Raw genomic sequence first — 17,657 nt, 5'->3', positions numbered from 1 at the left:
CTGGAAACGGCTCCTGCCAGGCGATTCCCAGCCGGCGCATGATCGGTCTCCGGCTCCACAGTGCTTCCTCGGCACTGATGAAGGTCTCTCGTCTGTTTGAGCGAAATTCGGTTTCGTACCTGCCCCCTCAACACCTTTCAAACCGAAAAGAAGGAAAAAAAAAAAAAAAAGGGTCCCTTTATGGCCGCTTCCTGTTGCAGCCTGCTGAAGAAGGACTTCTGTGTTCCCAAGGGGACCCTGAGCAGTGTGCTTTACGGTTTTAGTTCTTCTTTTCTGAACCAGCGACTTGCTTTAGCTCTCCTCTGCAATGGCCGGTTGCTTTTCTAATCATGGCAGGTGGCGTGGCATCAGCAAACTTAAGATACGGTGATGGCTGGAGAACCAAAAGGATTAGGTTAAGATTGTTGAGTCTTTTATGTCTGGGTGGTTCATGAGCAGTTTCAGCGTAAGTATTCCACGTAAAATGTCACTTGTGCAAAATAATTGAACAAATAACAGAGTAGTGCAAGAAAACTAGTTTTGAAAACTTCCGTTAGTGGCCTTTTTAGCAAGTTTACATATAACTAGATACACGGAGAGCACTTGATTTTATTAACTTAGGTAGAGTAGGCAAGTAGGGAACTGCTTGGCCAAATTTTGTTTTGGAATTAAAGCCCCTTGCTTGTCCGCAGATAGCTGTTGTGCAGTCTGCCACCCTGTACGTTGTTTTCCTTCTCTTGTTGTCCACAGTAATGTACACCTCTGCTAAATAAGCATGTGGGTCTTATTTGGCTTTGCTTTCAACATGTTGTTCAACACTGAAATTGTGAGAGCTTACTTTCTTTAGAGAAAGGGTGATTGTGTGTGGCTGGGTTTTTTGAGGGGTCTTTTGTGACCTTTTAGTGCTTTAATGAGGTAACAACAAGATGTAATGTCAGACTGGAGGGAGAGCTATTTCTCAGATGTATCCAAAAGAAATCCCAAACTTTTTTTTTTCCTGGCACTTCTACTTCTAGAGAAACCTAAGATGGTACAACTACATCTGTGTGTCAGTGTCAATGTGGAATTTATAATGAACTCTTATTTTTCTCTGGCTCCTTTAGGTTGTATGGAACTCTGTTTGTTGCCTTAATTTTAGTAAAGTGTCTTCCATTAAGTTAAAAATAGGGAGTGTGTAGTAAAAAAAAGGCTCTAGCAGCCCTTGTTTTGCTTTTGAGTGCTCAAACCAACCATCGGTTTCCTTAAATTGAAAATAGTGGGGGAAAAAAATAGTAGAGGGTCAAACGAGGTATTTAGATTTCAAGCTGCACTTTATTTTCTGTCAATTTAGTAATAAATCATGATAAATGGATCTTTTATCTCCTTAGGATTGGAATTTTACGTAAATGTTTCACAATGAATAAAAACTTCCCAGCAAAAAGGCTTGTAAGAATTCCTTAAGTGTTTTTTATATATATAATGTTCTTTCTCCTTAGTGTTTTGTTTTCATTTTCTACAGAGCAGATGGTATGTTGCCCTGGTACAGTGTAACCCACTTAATCCCTTAGGGATGGGCTTTGGTCACATAAGTTACATTGGGAACAATATGAATGTATAATGTAGCCTGACCAATAGCGGCTGCTATTGCTAAGAGTCCCTGGAGGAAAAGGGAAACTAATGCAAGGGAGAAAGATGAGCACATACGAGCAGGAATAATCACTTGATAAGTTATTGAAAGAGTGGAAGCAGTAACAGAGAAGTAGATTGCAAGGAGAATGTCACTTAACTCAAAACTGTTAGAAATGTTGGATGAAGAGCAGCAGCGCCTAAGGGTGTTTTGAAGTTGGCTGAAAGTTAGTAGTATATTTAAGTTGGGAGATGCTCAGCTGTGAGCTGCTGAGAAATGACAACTCTTATTAAGTCAGAATAAATAATAGTTTGCTCATCCTCCTTGAACGTGGGGAATGAGATGGAAAGTGAAGGCCAGGTCTCTGCAAGATTAAGCTAGCAGAGATATAAATGTAGGTATTTCTCGTGACAAGTTTTGCCGATGGAATTTGTGGCCAGATGTAAGTTAGAATAAATGAAGTGATTCTGGCAGTAGGTACTGGGATGATTTCATGATCCAGGGGATATGTGGACTTAAGGATTCCTTCCCTTGGCTGCTGGTTCTTTCATAGTCCTGAGTCATGCCAGGTAATTGTTTGAACTAGAGTCCTGAAGTACATATAACCTTATAAAGAAATCCCAAAAAATAGCTTTTTGGTATACAAAGGAGTGGCAACAGCTGTATGTCATTTCTGTTTGGGTTGTGTTCATATTACAAATTGTTATTAATAAATTCTAGTGATATTCTGGTGTTAGATAAAGTATGTCTGGGCTGCTTACAACTAGAGGCAATTTTCAGATAACCCGTCATCAAATTATTAAAGATCTGTCCAACAGAAGATATGAACTACCGTCACAGTGCAATGGTGAAATCGTAGATAAAAGAAGGAAGACTTGCCAGGTGATTAGGATCTCTGTAGGTCAAGCCGTATGATTGAAGGGCTTCCAGAGAACCAGGCAGCTCACAAGTGGCTGTCAATAGGGGGGTGTTGCTGATCCCCAGCTCTCACATTGCTACCCCGTGGAGGGGAGGGCTGTTTTGGAGGCTGATTAATGTCCGAGCCTGTAATGCATTCAGAACTACAAAGCGTGTAGCATCTCGACTTCATATCTGTATGCTTCCCTCTGAATCGAGAGCAAAATGTTTCAAGGACAAACAGGCTTGTGGCCTCTTCAGAACTAAAAATCCATTATTGTGCCAGTTAATTGGCCAAGGTGTAAACCAGTACCTTCTAAATACAAGAACGAGGATTGGCTAAGCAGAGAAAAGGGAGAAAACGTGCTTCTGTCCTTTCTTTTCAGGCTTCTGGAAACTTGCAGTTCTGCTGTAGGTGACAAATATAACTCCTCTGTAGTGATTGAGGGCTGAGAAATGTAAAAACTCCACAAAAAGTAAGTGTAAGTGTTGAAAGCTACTCTACATAGTTCTGGAGAGTGAGTCTGCTTTATCTTGGATTTTTTTTCCTTCTCTGAGTCAAGCGGGTGCTCTTTAACAACTTGAGTTAAAGGACAGTGTGCCACATATCTCGAAGGAAACCTTTGGGTTTAGTCTTGGTTTCATATAGCAGGTGGTTCATCAGTGGCCACTGGCTGAAAATGGTGATTGAAGCAATTTTTCTTGCCTGTTTCAGAGTTAGAAAATAGGTATAAGAAACAATAGTCTGGTAATTTGAAGTGTCCCTCACATCTTTTTCCTCAAGAATACTGAGGGTATTCAATGGTGTTATTACAACAGATCCAGTTTTTGGTGCCTTTTATTTAAAAAGGGGGGGTAGAGGTGAGATTTCAGTTGCTATGTGGTTGGTTTGGTTTGGGGTTTTTTTTATGGTGTGCTGCTGTGCCTGCATATCAGTATGGTAAGAGTGAAACTCTGAACTGTTCCAATTGACTTGGTTTGCTTAATAGTTTAAGTGTGCTTGCTGACATCATAGGTACAATGCAATTACCGTGTTGGCTAACAGTATTTTTCCATAGACATAACTTGAGTTCAGCAGCTGTCTTCAGCCTTCAGTTCTCTGGTATAAGCAGGTCCTCCTTAATCTATTAAATGATTTTTATAGTAAAAAAAGACAAATTCCCAGACTAAGTTTGTGTGTTGCTGCTATGGTTTTCTAAACCAAGAATCTCACTTTTCTTTGAGTGCTGCCTTGGTACCTAAGTGTTGAAAGAGGTAACTGCACTCAAAATAAAAAGGCAGCTATGAAGCTGATGGTCATGGAGTTAAGGAAACCTAGATGGATAGACTGGACAAGGCAGTGGTGTTTTTCTCTAAGCTGTGAGGGGCCAGGAATCAAAGATTTTGTAATGCATGCTGATTTTTTTTTTTTTTTTTAAGTTGGTTAGCATGTTGGTTTTTAGTCTTGCCAGCAAATGTTTGGACTGCTAATAGAAATGTTTCAGACTTGTAATTCAGCTCGCTGTTTAAAAGGGAGATTCTGGGAGGCAATGGTGAAGTTGCTATTTGTATTATGGTATATAATCACGCTGGAAACGGCACGAAGTAGAAACAGTTCCCTGCTTTTAACAGGAGTATTGAAGTCAGTGGTGTAAGAGCTTGAGTCCTTATAAGTTGGTGGAGGCAATTCAGAGGTGGCTATCAAAATGGGCCAGAGTGGGGCTGCTTTTTATTTGCCCTGAGTTTCTTTGAATAGTGAAATGACAGAGGAACATGAGGGAAAAATCTTCTCTTTACAGAATCCTTTGTGAACTAGGTTGAGACTGCTCTTACTGTGCTGCAGAATTAGTTTAATATAAGAAATAACTGGTACAAATAGTTATCTGGAATTCTGTGGTACCTTGTCGTTGCTGATTTTGGTTAAAACAATCAGATACACATTGGAAATTAAGTTTTTGTTTTGTTTTCAGATGCTGAATGATGATTTAAACTGAACTGTTAAGGTAATAAATCTTCAGAACTATATCAGATGTTGACTGTTCCTTACAAACACATTGTCAAAAAGCACATTACACAGATAAGTTCAAAGTATGTAATAGGAGAAATAACATTAATTTTCTAGGCATCTTAAGGATTTTGTTATTTTATTTGTTGGAGTTTTAAGGAAAAAAACAGAGGAGCTTACTGTGCTGAAAACTACCGTCCTGGTTCTGCAGATACTCTAAATCACATAATCTGTGGGGCTGCAGATGAGTCTTTTTACATAGTCAAAAAAACCTTAGTTGTATAAAGTCTTCGCTGCTTCCAAACAAAAATGCTTTTAAACATGCTTCTTTGCTGTTTCATATCCAGCTTGTAAGTATGTACTTAAATGACTGAGCACATACCCCATTTATTTTGGATTAAAAACTTTACAAAAACATTAACTGCTAGTTAAGCATGACAGCTTCTACTATGGAAGCTGAACGATCTGAGATACTTGCTTATCAGTCCTGGGAAGACTTTCTGTAGCCTTCATGTAGAAGGACCGGTTTGGTTCTAGTTGAAAAGATGCTTTTAATGGTTTGTGGCTGATCTACAGTTGTCTGCCCAGTGAAAGTGTTTTTATGGGCATCAAGTCTCCTAGACCTTACTGTAATGGTCCATGCAGTTGAAATTGTGCAAATTAATGTCTCAGGTTCTGGATGCACAAACTGGATAGCATTAACACAATTTCCTTACTTGTGTTTTGTTTAAAATGTGACTTCATGGAGAATTTCATGATAACAACTGCAATCCTTCAAACTGTGGAAGCTAAAGGAACAAGTGCATAGTACCCGTCAAAACTACACAACTCGGGTTTTTTTATTCACACTGCCTTTTAGGGACCTTGTGATTTCAGTAGGACAGGAAAAAAAAAATTGTAACTTGTTCCTACACTGAAGTGGAAGAACAGGGACCCTTTGGTCTCATGAATGCATTATTTATTAAGAAGATGCTACTATTTAATGGCATAGCTCAAATAACTTGCTTGTTAACCAACAGTAGGGATTAGGGGGATAGGTGGAGACACTAGGCCATTTTAAATATTTCAGCATGAACGTGAAAATCATGTGCAAGTAGGCTGGTGACTCTAGCATGGCTTTTCATAGACATAAAAAGGTACGTGTTCATATCTTGAGCCACAGCAGTCATCCCACAGCTCTGTGAAAGGTAAACGAACAATCCACATGTAGCTCTTAAGCAGTTTTAACATTGTTGTGATACAAACCTGTAGAAATATTAAGGATTTATAAATGTTGTTTTTAATTACACAGTACGAATGAATGAAATTACTTTCTCTGAACCAGTTTTTAAACAAAAACACTGTTCCTTTTATTTTGAAATTTCTTTGTGTTGTGGCTTCAGCTGTAGATTGTGTCTAACAAATAAACATTCAAGGATGTAAAGCTAAAAGAGAAAAAAATTCCTGAAATTTCTCGCTTCCAATGTAGGCCTTGATTTGAAGGCAGCACAGAGTCATATGACTCTCACACTGGCATGTATTGGGTATTAATTCCATAACCATACTCTGCGGGCGATATATATGCCAGTAATGCTAATTACAACTAGCAAGACCACATTCCTTCCTTCGGAGAAGGAGACGGACTAGGTAACTTATGACCCATTTCCATTTTAAATAGATGCTGTTTTCAGAGCAGCCTGTTTTGGCTGAATTACTTTGAGCTCTTTTAGTAACGGGTAGGTATAGGAACAGCAGTTTTCCTCATACAGAAACTTAAGTTTGGGCTCTTTGAAATTGAACTTTACCCCCAAGCAATTAAAACGCTTTTTACAGTATTAGATGACGCTACTGTCATGAGGGCAAACCTTGGGCTGGCACAAAACACTAATGTGCTAACTGCTTTCTTAAAAAAACAAAAACAAAACAAAACAAAAAACAACCAGCCCCCAAAACACCTTTAACACTAAAATCTGACAGTAAAAAAGCTTCATTGGTGCCACTAATTCACCATCCCTGGGCTGTCAGCCAGACTCTTCACTAGCACTTCCAGGCTTTTTGACAGTTTTACCACGGGAAGTTGACACCTACTGACTGAACTGTCAGTGTAGGCCTGGCCTCAGTATTTGGCATCTTGAGTACCGTTTGAAATAGCAACAGTGCATTTGCTTTCGTAGTAGTTGCAATAGTATTCCATTCATCATGGCTGTTCTGCAAGGGGTAAACTGTGAAATACTTTATGTTTGTGTACCAATACCTAGTCACCTGACTTTTAAAACAAAACTACAGCATTTGCATTTGTTCTGTAGATAACTGCGTTCCCTGTGGGTTGATTTAAAATTCCTGGTCTGGTTGCAGTTTTGGGTGAAGCACAGGAGTTATTCCAGTATAACAGATAGTGTCCTGCTTTATTCCTAAAGTTTCCTCATCACTTTTGCATGTTAAAACAGTAACTTCGCTAATGAATTATGGCACTGAAGTGACTAGTTCAAGGAATGTGCTCTGTAAAATTCTCTCACGCTACTTTCTTCCATGAACCTTTTTCAGTGAATGTAAACGAATCGTTGCCCTCGTTGAATATGATGTAATGGCCCATCTGCACAAATGTTGGAGGGTTTGGGGGTTTTAAATGTTTTAAGTGACAGACCAGTAATTCATGCAGTGCGCTGCTTAGGCTGCCATACAGGCTGCAGTCTGTGGCAGAGACACCTCTTAAACATGTGGTATTCTAGAGTCGGTACTCTTACTGTGAGTATCTAACACCTCTAACTACTGTTTAGTGTAGTCCTGCTTTTGTACATGAAGCTTGATGTTGGTGGACTTTAATGCTTTCTAGATATTTGTGTGTAAAATTTTCTGCTCACAACTCTCTTCCTTTTAAATGATTTTCTTAATCTTTACAGGTCTAGGAAACCAGGAGGATCTATTCCCGTAACAATGGCAGCAAAATCAACACTCCTTAAGGTAATACTGCTAGGAGATGGCGGAGTTGGGAAGAGCTCCCTTATGAACAGATACGTCACCAACAAGTTCGATGCACAGCTGTTTCATACGATAGGTGTGGAGTTCTTAAATAAGGAGTTGGAAGTGGATGGACACTTTGTTACGATGCAGATATGGGACACAGCTGGTCAGGAACGTTTCAGGAGCTTGCGGACTCCTTTCTATAGAGGTTCTGACTGTTGCCTGCTAACCTTCAGCGTGGATGACTCTCAAAGCTTCCAGAACTTAAGCAACTGGAAGAAAGAATTCATTTATTATGCAGATGTCAAGGAGCCTGAAAGTTTTCCGTTTGTGATACTGGGTAACAAAGTTGATATCGATGAAAGGCAAGTGTCTACGGAAGAAGCCCAAGACTGGTGCAGGAATAATGGCAACCATCCCTATTTTGAAACCAGCGCAAAAGATGCCACTAATGTTGCAGCAGCCTTTGAAGAAGCCGTTAGAAGAGTTCTAGCCTCTGAAGATAGATCAGATCAGTTTATTCAAACAGATACAGTAAACCTTCATCGGAAACCGAAACCCAGTTCATCTTGTTGTTGACTTTTACTGACTAGCTTGCTCTATTAAAGGATGGGGAAGGTGTAGTAGATAACACAGGGGTTTCACTCCAATATTAAAATTGTAATGTTCTGCTGCTTTCTTGGGGGAGCAAAAGAAAAATTCCCATTTGTGAGTGACCCATTATTGAATTAGTGACACTTTCTGTTTAGGAAAGTGTCAAGTAAAAACATAAATGTAAGAATGTAATTTGCCAACTTTATTCAAATGATAAATACTTTGACTATAATTAAAACTTGAAAGTTCTAGAAGCACTACTTTGGAGAAACTGTTCTGGAATTCAGACACAGATACTTTTATATGTGTATATTTTTATGAAATCAGCATTCCATTTTTGTTTCACTAGAAGTCAGTTTCTCAACAATGCTAGATATTAAACCAGTCTCACTACATTCCTTTTGCTGTGAGTGGTACTTCATCTCTAATGTGTTTATTATAAGTTAATACAAATTACCTTCAGGTCTTCTCTAATTGCCTAATGTTGCTATAATTTGTGTAGGTTTTAAAGTAGGAAATAAATTTCCTACATATTTAATGTCCATTTTCATTTACTATTCTAATGATGTACTAGTTTTTCCAGCAGTTTTATGCAAGATACTGATGACTTTTTAAGTTAATACATGTCTTTGCCTTAAGTCCCATTCTAGCATGTTTCTGATCAGTAAAGTAAAATCTGAGTGACCGAAGTGTAACCCATTTTTAGTTAAGAAAAAGATATGCTTTATTCAGTCAGCTTTAATAGCACTTGAAGGGATCCACATTATGACAAATTTGTAAGAAAACTTTCAGTATGCAGCCTTAAAGTTCCAAACTTCTTGTTCCTGTTAACCCGAGCTATGAATGTGTTTACCAGTAATCTTTGCACTGTGAAACTAAGGATTGGCAATACGTAGAGAACTCAGGAAGCTCTTGACTTACAGTGGATTGTGATAGTTTTCAGCCCTAACACAAGTAAACACCTTACAGCTAGTGTTTGAGCTGAATTTGATCCTTATTTAATTTGCTACTTTAGGATACGGACTTACACATTTAAGACTATGTCTTTTGTATTACTGTACTCATTACACAATGATGAACAGAAGCAAATTCTGTATTTGATGGACAGTCTTTCTGCGGTAATGCAGCTGAAACCACAGAAGGTGTGTTCGAGGCTCTCCGTTGCCGTTAAACGGTAGAATACTTGTATGAGAGGTTGTTGAATGTTGGCTCTTCGAGTACCCGCTCTCCTTGTAATAGCAAACTCGATAGTGCGCTGTTGCTTCAATGTGTAATCTGACTGCTGACAGGCGTGCATGTACGCACACAGTGGACTTCAAAAGGAAGTCTGAGGCCTACAGGACAGGCCATGTTACTTGCTAAACTACACAGACTCTGCTTTCGTTCCAATAGAAAAGCCCTTCTTGAGAGTACAGTAACAGCAAGCGTTTTCTCTTAACCTATCTGTTTAGTCTGTATCAGGTGTAATTACTTGGAAGTAAAGCTTGCAAAACAAACCCTTCTTGTCACTCTTAATACGCTTTTCTGAATGTATTGTATTCTTGCTTGAACCCCCTCCAGGACAACTTTACTCCACAGATCTGCTGTTCCTGCTTAAACGTGACATCTTTTTACCCTTTCTGTGTTCTAAGCCTAATTCATTCTTACAGTCTTGCGTATCCAGCAACAGGACTGTGTTTTAAGCTTCAGTCACCTAACAGCTAAATATAGGTTGAGCTGCTACTTCTGTTATGTTTAATTTCTAGTCAGTGAAAAGATTTGTGAAGAAAACCTTAGCTAAATTCCTCTTAAGCTGAGAGAGCAAAAAGCTTGAAAAACTAAGATTGCTTGCGTTGGGGGCTACTAAGCTAGTGACATGAAATTGTTGTAAAATGCTATTCCCTTACTACTTAAAGCTTCCTTTAATGTTCATTTTAGCAAAGGTAAGGTTGAAACAAAACAGGAGCTGAAGTTACTGTGACCAGAGTACTAGATATATGATTCAAATAAGATTGTTAAAAGGAAACAATTAAGGATGAGAACTGTTGTGGTCTTTCTTGTGCCTAAGAGTTCACCTGCATTTTCCCATCCCATCCCCTTTCCATGTAACATCATGGTTACCAAGCCTCCATCTGAGAAGTAGGTTAAATAAAGTTAAATAAAACTTAATACAATAGAAGTGTATTACTTGTGCCCTGAGAGCTGCTGTACCGCAACTGTGGCTAATGGCGATAAAGGGGGGGGGGCGATAAAGGCAGCATAGGAATTACACTGAGATCAGGATTTGGTCTGTGGAGGAGACCATCAGGTACTTGAAAGAAGCAAAAGTCCTGTGAAAAGCAGATGTAGATGATGTGTGTGTGTGTGTATATATATATATAAAAAATCCTTTGTCATGCTTAATAACAAATAGGCATTTTAAGCTTGATTTTTATCTGTCATTCAATATGGAGGTAAGGTAGGTGCTGGTGGCTTATGTTTCAATTCTCTGATTCATTTCAAGTATTAATGTACCTTAAGTATTAGGGAGTCCTATTAGCAATATTGAGTTCTGTGCAGTGACAGATCATGCTCTGTGATGCATATGCAATGTTCCAGCTCTCCTTTAAACTGAGGAGCAAGAATACTGCTATGGCAAACTGGTACAGTTTGGAACATTGGAACAGACAGCAAAGTGGGAAGGGGCAGAAGAAACTGTAGCTAGGACACAGCTAACAGCTCATGTTACAACTCCTGCTTTCTTGTACTGCAAGAGGTTTCATTAGAATTCTTATTCCTAAGCCTCTGAGACTGGGTATGAACATCATACTTGCAAAGGAGTCTCCTGCTTTGTCCATTGACCTTCACATGGCTGGAAACGCTCACTGTCTGATGTGTGCTAGAACTGCATCTTTCGTACTAGAGCAGATGTGTGACTTACAGCTGATCACAAGATAACTTTCATCTGTCACTTCCAGATAGCAGTCTTTCGGCTTACTGTAAAAAGTCACAAAACAAAGCATAAACAAGTGTTCCACCATACACGGGGAGATCTCGGCTACCCGGCCAAGACCCTTCAGAATTCTGTCATGAGACAACATTCCTCACCACAACCTCTACGGTGATTAATGAAATGAGTTTGCACATAATTCTCCCTTTCCTGTGGCCAGTAAGAGTCTGTTTCCCTAATGCCTAGATGGGCCTATGAGACTGCATTTCCCATTTACAATTACTCTATTCAGAAGAAAAGGGGAAAGACATGGGGGGCATAAGAACAGGCACCGTTCAGCTAACTGCCTTCAGGGATCAGGCGAGAGAGAAAATGCTTTTGTTTTACACAACTTACTACTGTGTGCTGGCAGGAAAGAATACAATTCTCAACACACACACACACACACACACGGTTTCTGAAAGTGGTGAAAACTTAGCACTAATCCTTTATCTCTGCTAAAACTTGTTAACTGCCATGCATATGATTATTTAACGTAAGTATTTCCTCGGTGAATCTTAACTGTTAGCATTTTTCCAACCATCAGTGCTGCTGGGGAGGAGGCAGAAAATAGTGGAAGGGCTCCAACTTAATGACTCCATGTCATACGAATGAGATCACTTTACCTCAAGTGTGTTTCTGTTGCTTTCATCTATAAAGCAAAAAAAAAAAAACCCACCAAACCCCAAAACCTCAGTTGATTTACGTAAGATTACATGACATTATCAAAATGCTGTATGATACAGTTTTTATGAAATAATACTGCAAAGAGAAGTACTCCCATCTTTATGTGCCACCCTGCCAATAAAGGTAGCCTTACTATGACCATCTAGTTTTCTTCTAAATCATTTCAAGTATACTCAACAGGCGTCCATACTGCATCATTCCAGGCTTTATTTAAGGTAAATATTGCAACCTTCATATCGTGTTCTTTTTCTCATGGAATATTTTACAGTGACAGCTTAGCATTAAGTATAAATAACAAAGACTGACTATACATTTGAAGCACATATATCTGTGGTCCCTTCAATTATACAGACTATGCAAAACGTACTTCCTAGAACAGCATGCCACTTCCTTTGAAAATTACTTTTCAGACATGTAAAAAAAATGTCCAAGAAGATAGCTTATACAGATTTGCTGCAAAAGGAAACGCTACTTAAGAGATTGTGAAACCAACCAAAACATTAGGTACATATATGCCAAATGACCCATTTAAAAATTACTACTTAGGAATGATGGTAAGTTTTGCAAAAGGGTCCCGTTTTACAACGGAATAGTAGCCAGACAGGCCAAATAATGCCCTTCTGAAACCTCAACAGATAAGAGTTTCATGGTTCAAAGATCATAGTCTAAATATATTTCAAAAAGAAAATTTCAGCACTTGCCAAGATACTGGAAGGAAGTGGGTGTAAACATGTAAATTTCATTTAGGTTTTTTCCATGTGTGAATTAGAACTGAAGTCAGGGCAGGCATAGCTGTTCTAGTCTACTTTATTAATTCACTTTGTTGATGCAACACTGCAGCTAAACATGTATTGCACTAAACATCTGGTAAATTTGCAGTTGTAAGCTTTGAAACTTGGAATTTTTTTTCTCAAAACTTCCTTAAATACTGAAGACAAAGCTTTGATGATGTATCCTCTTTTCTTTTTATTTAGCACTTTATAATACATACATGACATACTACAATATTAATATAGACCTGATTTAATACCTCAAAGAGTAAAGTTAGTGGTTTGTCTGCAGAGTAAGTTCTCCAGCAAAGGACTGTAAGTAGAAAGGTTTATTACAAAATTAACCACTTAGACCAAACAGTCAAGAATCTCCTTTTGCTCATATTAAATCACATGACTGGAGATGGCTTTTGTGTTTAGATCTTATTTCCTCCCACCCTGTATAACAGGCTTACATTTTGCATATGCATTGACACCCACATGTCTCAGTTTGTACCTATTCAGCCCCTGACATTTTTAAACTCAGTTTTCATAATACACAAAAGGAAACTTCTTAAGATACACATTTTAATCAGAAAAGCTTGGCTGTTCTTACCCGTATCAGGGGGAAAAAAAACCCAACAAAAAACCAAACAAAACTTTCTTCAGCATTCAATTTGTCAATCTTCAGGAAGATGAATATCAAGCATGCTGAGAACTAATCAGAAGAACTACAGTTCAAATAATCAGTAAAGTATGGAAAAAGCACTCACTCAGGAAAGTTACTTGTTCAGCTTAAAAGGTGTTTCTTCCCAAGGAACTGGACTTTCCTTTCAAAGGCACTGGATCGAATAGGAGAATTGAGTTCATAAAATGGATTCATTGCAAACTGGGGAAAGAAGGAAAACTCGTCAATAAGCACAATGTCCAGCACTGCAAAGTGTTAGTTACTTCAGATGACAACTACTAGTAGCTTTCAGCCTATTTAGTACCACTTAAAGAGCATGGAGCTCCGAAGCAGTCACTTGGTTTCCAGGCCCTTGCACTCTCCCCATACGTGTGCAGGGCCGTCCCTTAGTACCAGCAGCTCAGAACAAATCCATCATGACGCTGGTGGAAATTTGTTTTGGAAATCAGCGTCATTTGAGCTCCTGCAGGAGGCAGAGGTGGCCATGATCTCCCAGTCAGTGCTCGTGATTGTCCCACCTACAGGAGGTATCGCCAGGCTGTGAGAACAGGGGCTACTTGTTCCGAGAGCAAAGCACTTCCATCAGCCTTCTGCAGAACCATCCTTTGCTTTCATTATCACCATTAATGACACAATACTGCCCCCAATCACTGGGCTGAAATGAAGAATAAATTCTGAAAGAGCACAGTTTATAACAACTCAGCAAAATCTATTCTGTTTAATGGAAAATACAGCCTTTATGTCACATGTTGCCAACTCTGGCTCATGTGGACTGCACGGGTGCTTCTGCACTTATACTGGCCCCCACACGAAAACATGCTAATACAGGCATGCCTGAGGACGTACAGCAGAACACACTTAGAAGTACTGCAGTGAGACCATAAGAAGCAGGTTCTTACCTTTATATACAAGTCATACACGTCATTAAAGAAGTTCTTAATTCCATCTTCTTGCCTTACATCATGAAGCATTATAAATCTCATATGTAAAGCAATTAAGGAAGAGTTAACTTTTCCAAAGGAGAGAGACATTTAACATATCCTGAGATAAGCATTTATACCTAATTCTGCATATACTTGAAATGTTTAGCTGTACATGAAATAGCAGTGACTATAGGAGGAAGCATTAGCAGTGCACAGGAGGAAGCATTAAAAAAAGTAACTGGAGCAGTGACATTTAGAAAGCGTTACCTTTACATTTTAAAATTCCCCTTCTTGAAAATAAAAATAATCACCTGTCTATTCAAGGTTATTCTTTTTAAAGCTAGAAAATTCTGTATGTGGACGATGCTCTCAGCACCTTTGCCATATACCCCTGAAGTTAAAATTACATTCAATGTTACTTCCTGTGTACCACAAATGTTTCACAACACACACTGCTATGAGTATCTGCACGTAAGATCAAGCCTTCACACCACATTTTCAAGATGGGTGTGACTGACACCAAGCATATTTATCCCTGCTTCTCCTCTCTAGCATTAGCAAAGGGATGGGAACAGAGAATCATATCAGCTTGCTCAGACCTTCCCGTATTATTCCCCTTCTCATTCCTTTTTCCTCCACTCCATGCGAGCTCCACATTTCATTAGGCTATTCCAGCTCCAAAAAGAAAAATCCATCTTTCCAGTTGGTCCCAATTTTCAACAACTGCTGTGCCTCCCAGTTTACTTCATTCTGAAGCTGGTGACTCTCTCTAACAATAATAGTGGTGAACAGCCACAGAAATCTATTCCAAACTCATTTCATATGACTTAACTCTTTCTGGCAAAAGACTTCCTATGTAAATATAAGGAAAGAGAAGAGGGAAGGATATGTCCAGCTGTGACAAAAGCAGAAACAAACCATTCGTTAAACTTGTCCACTGTCTTCAGATACATGTTGTTAGAAAGCCACATGTTCTCATCTACTAGGTCAAGAGCAGCATGGGCAATGAACTGGTTGAGATGGCGATGATCATCCTAATGCATTCCAGAAGACAGAATTAGTAATTCAGTGAAAGGAGTGAAATAAAACCAATAATTTGCTCAAGCTGCTAAACAACTAGTGCTTGCGTTACGTATAGTTACACATAGCCTTCTTTTCTGCCACATATGTGCCACCCTGTAATTACATGAAGCTACTGTATATTGTCACGATACCTGATTTCAAGGGACAAAAAAGGTCATAATAAAAAGGTCATCACAAAACCAGTCTTGAGAGCAGCAAAACCCATAAAACCTACATTTATAGCTCAGGAATGAATTCAAGTGTGAATTCTTTCATTTATCAATGGATACTCCCCACTGCAAACTTAATTCTACAACAGAGGCCCCGATAGAAGTCTTTTTCTCTGCTTTTCAGTCACCTGTTTTTGTGAAATTTACAGGGATTTAGCATTTTTTGGACCACAACTTCTCTGTCAAATTTGGCAGAAATTGAACAAGAGGTTACAATGCGTAAAAGTTGGGGGACAGATGGGGAAAGCAGAGAGATACGGAGGACAGATATACTGCTAACATTCTCACCTAAAGGTTCTGTTTTTTCAGGTAATTTGCCAAGAAACATAGGATTGTTTTATTGTTTTGGGGTGTGTGTGTATATCTTTTTTCTAAGAGCATAATGCAGAAAAACATCCTGCAACTGGTATTAAATACATGCTTGCAGATGTAAATTGCACCTCTTCCTATAATAAACGTGAATGGCCTTCATAGAGCGATCACAGTGTTTGGCCCTAATACTACAAGAGTTCTGTGGGGAAAGAGCCATTTACTTTGTACACTAACTAGAACACCAGAGGACGTCTGCCAAGAAGACTTGGGACTAAACCATAATCTAAGCTTCTGTTAGACTGGAAACATAAGTAGCCTTGCACCATTTCTCAAAACATAGGGATGCTATTAATGCCACTCTCGCACCTCTCCAGTGCGCTATGTTTTTCCCCCAGATCAAGTTTGGCTCAGGGCATTAACAACTTCACAAGTTCCATTAGACCATTCTGAGGAGGAGACTAAGTAGTGAAGTTTCAGGGGCAAAAGCTTGTGCTGATTTACCACGTACGTTATGCAGACCACTTACTTCAGGCAGCTGTGCATCTGCACTGAATTCATGTCTCAGAAACAGAAGTGATAGCTGCCGAAACGTATCAACGTCTACTACTTCTCCTTCAGCGCACGTCAAGTTTAGATTCTCTCTTAGGAGAAAATTTAGTATTTCAACCTCAACCAGACAAGAAGCTTACCCAAGCCAAGTTAATTCCATTAGCAGAATGCAGAAAATTACTTTTTCCACTCTCTGACACATCCTCACCCTCACCAAGTCTAGTCTGACTAGTCTTATCTATGATTTTTTGTGGGACACTAGTTCAAAATACAGATGACATCACACTGTTCAAATCAGTGACAGCATATGCTTCCATTTTTGGACACACTCACAGACCCACACACTTTTATTCTGAAGTCTGTTTTTAATTTGATGTAATAGCACAATGGACAGATTTATTCTTTTCCCACTGGAAACATTACTTACATTCCTCACATTTTCAAACCTGCACTTATCAATACAAGTTTTAAACCTTTCATACTTAAAGGCAAGCATGACTATTGAACATGATTAAAAAATAAGACTCCTTTATAGCATAAAAAATAAAGGTCTGATTGGGGCTTTTAAATTTATCTTCCTTACTTTATTATTGTACACAGATGGCTTAAAAGAGAGAACAACAGTAAATAGCATTAGATAATGAACAGTTATTATAAAAGCTCTAAGAGCAATATATTCTTCACCACACAGCATAAAACATTGAAGGAAAGCATGTTTTATGAAGAACTACTATGATCTGGCAAAGAATTTGTAAAGAAACTCAAGAATTCCAGAGTTCTACTCCCTGTAACAGTTTCTGTGAAAAAAAGAAAAAAACAGTGGATACTAGTAACACTTTTAACAACGTGCTGGTCATGCTTCTAATACACGGTAAAATTACCAAAGAAAATGCACCATAATTACATCACAGAAGTATCACAGGGGAAAAAACACACCTTGGACTCTACTTTTCCAGGAGGCAGAAATTCCATTTCAAATATGGGATTATCATGATGACCAACTATCACAAAATAGAAACTTCCAGACATTCTTCAATAGAGCCTTCCTTACAGAAAAAAAAAAAAAAAAAAAAAAAAAGAGAGATAGACACGCTTCACTGATGAGTCTATATACCAGCTCTTAATCTATCTGAAAACGCTCCTAAAAATCAGCCGTGCTTCCTATTCCTATTTACCACAGGCTAAAGAGAGGCAAACAGTTTCTTAGGTATGCACATTTATACTCAAATCGGGGGGGAAAAATATCCTTGGAAAGCAGAGCATCGCCTGGAAGTGAATCTAGTTACTGCTACCTAAAGACTCTTACTCTACAACTGACTGATGGATTTAACCCCTGGCAGCTCTCCCAGTGACTTGGACGGCAACGACGCCATGCAGTAACGCGGCGCACCCGACCCCGAGCGACACCGTCCGTCTCGCCCTCCAAAGAGGCGGCAGAAAGGGGAAGGGCGACAGACGGCGGGCGTGGCACAGTCCCACGGCCCGGCTCCATCCCCAGGGACTCCAGAGT

General features: G+C 39.1%; 2 protein-coding genes across 4 annotated transcripts; one reads left to right on the top strand and one right to left on the bottom strand.

Annotated features, from left to right (window-relative positions):
* Positions 1-460: 460 nt before the first annotated feature.
* RAB9A (RAB9A, member RAS oncogene family) lies at positions 461-7,987 on the top strand. 2 transcript variants are annotated; one of them, XM_009646335.2, is made up of 3 exons: positions 461-2,958; positions 4,432-4,464; positions 7,346-7,987. In XM_009646335.2, the coding sequence occupies exon 3, from the start codon at positions 7,380-7,382 to the stop codon at positions 7,983-7,985; it is 606 nt and encodes a 201-aa protein (XP_009644630.1). In that variant the 5' UTR covers positions 461-2,958; positions 4,432-4,464; positions 7,346-7,379; the 3' UTR covers positions 7,986-7,987. The 2 variants fall into 2 exon arrangements, with proteins under 2 accessions (XP_009644630.1, XP_035757604.1); XM_035901711.1 differs by lacking the exons at positions 461-2,958; positions 4,432-4,464 and adding an exon at positions 4,527-4,549.
* A 1,228-nt stretch (positions 7,988-9,215) lies between these two features.
* TRAPPC2 (trafficking protein particle complex 2) lies at positions 9,216-17,192 on the bottom strand. 2 transcript variants are annotated; one of them, XM_009646333.2, is made up of 5 exons: positions 17,084-17,192; positions 14,884-15,028; positions 13,971-14,056; positions 13,157-13,272; positions 9,216-11,599 (listed from the first exon to the last, which is right to left on the bottom strand). In XM_009646333.2, the coding sequence occupies exons 1-4, from the start codon at positions 17,174-17,176 to the stop codon at positions 13,174-13,176; spliced, it is 423 nt and encodes a 140-aa protein (XP_009644628.1). In that variant the 5' UTR covers positions 17,177-17,192; the 3' UTR covers positions 9,216-11,599; positions 13,157-13,173. The 2 variants fall into 2 exon arrangements, with proteins under 2 accessions (XP_009644628.1, XP_035757605.1); XM_035901712.1 differs by lacking the exons at positions 9,216-11,599; positions 13,157-13,272 and adding an exon at positions 13,279-13,726.
* Positions 17,193-17,657: the final 465 nt, after the last annotated feature.

Source organism: Egretta garzetta, unplaced genomic scaffold (genome assembly GCF_000687185.1).
Source record: "Egretta garzetta isolate BGI_Z169 unplaced genomic scaffold, ASM68718v1 scaffold49, whole genome shotgun sequence".
In the NCBI taxonomy this organism is placed as follows: Eukaryota; Metazoa; Chordata; class Aves; order Pelecaniformes; family Ardeidae; genus Egretta; species Egretta garzetta.
Note: the sequence above shows the minus strand (reverse complement) of the source record. Positions and strands in the feature narration are given on the sequence as shown.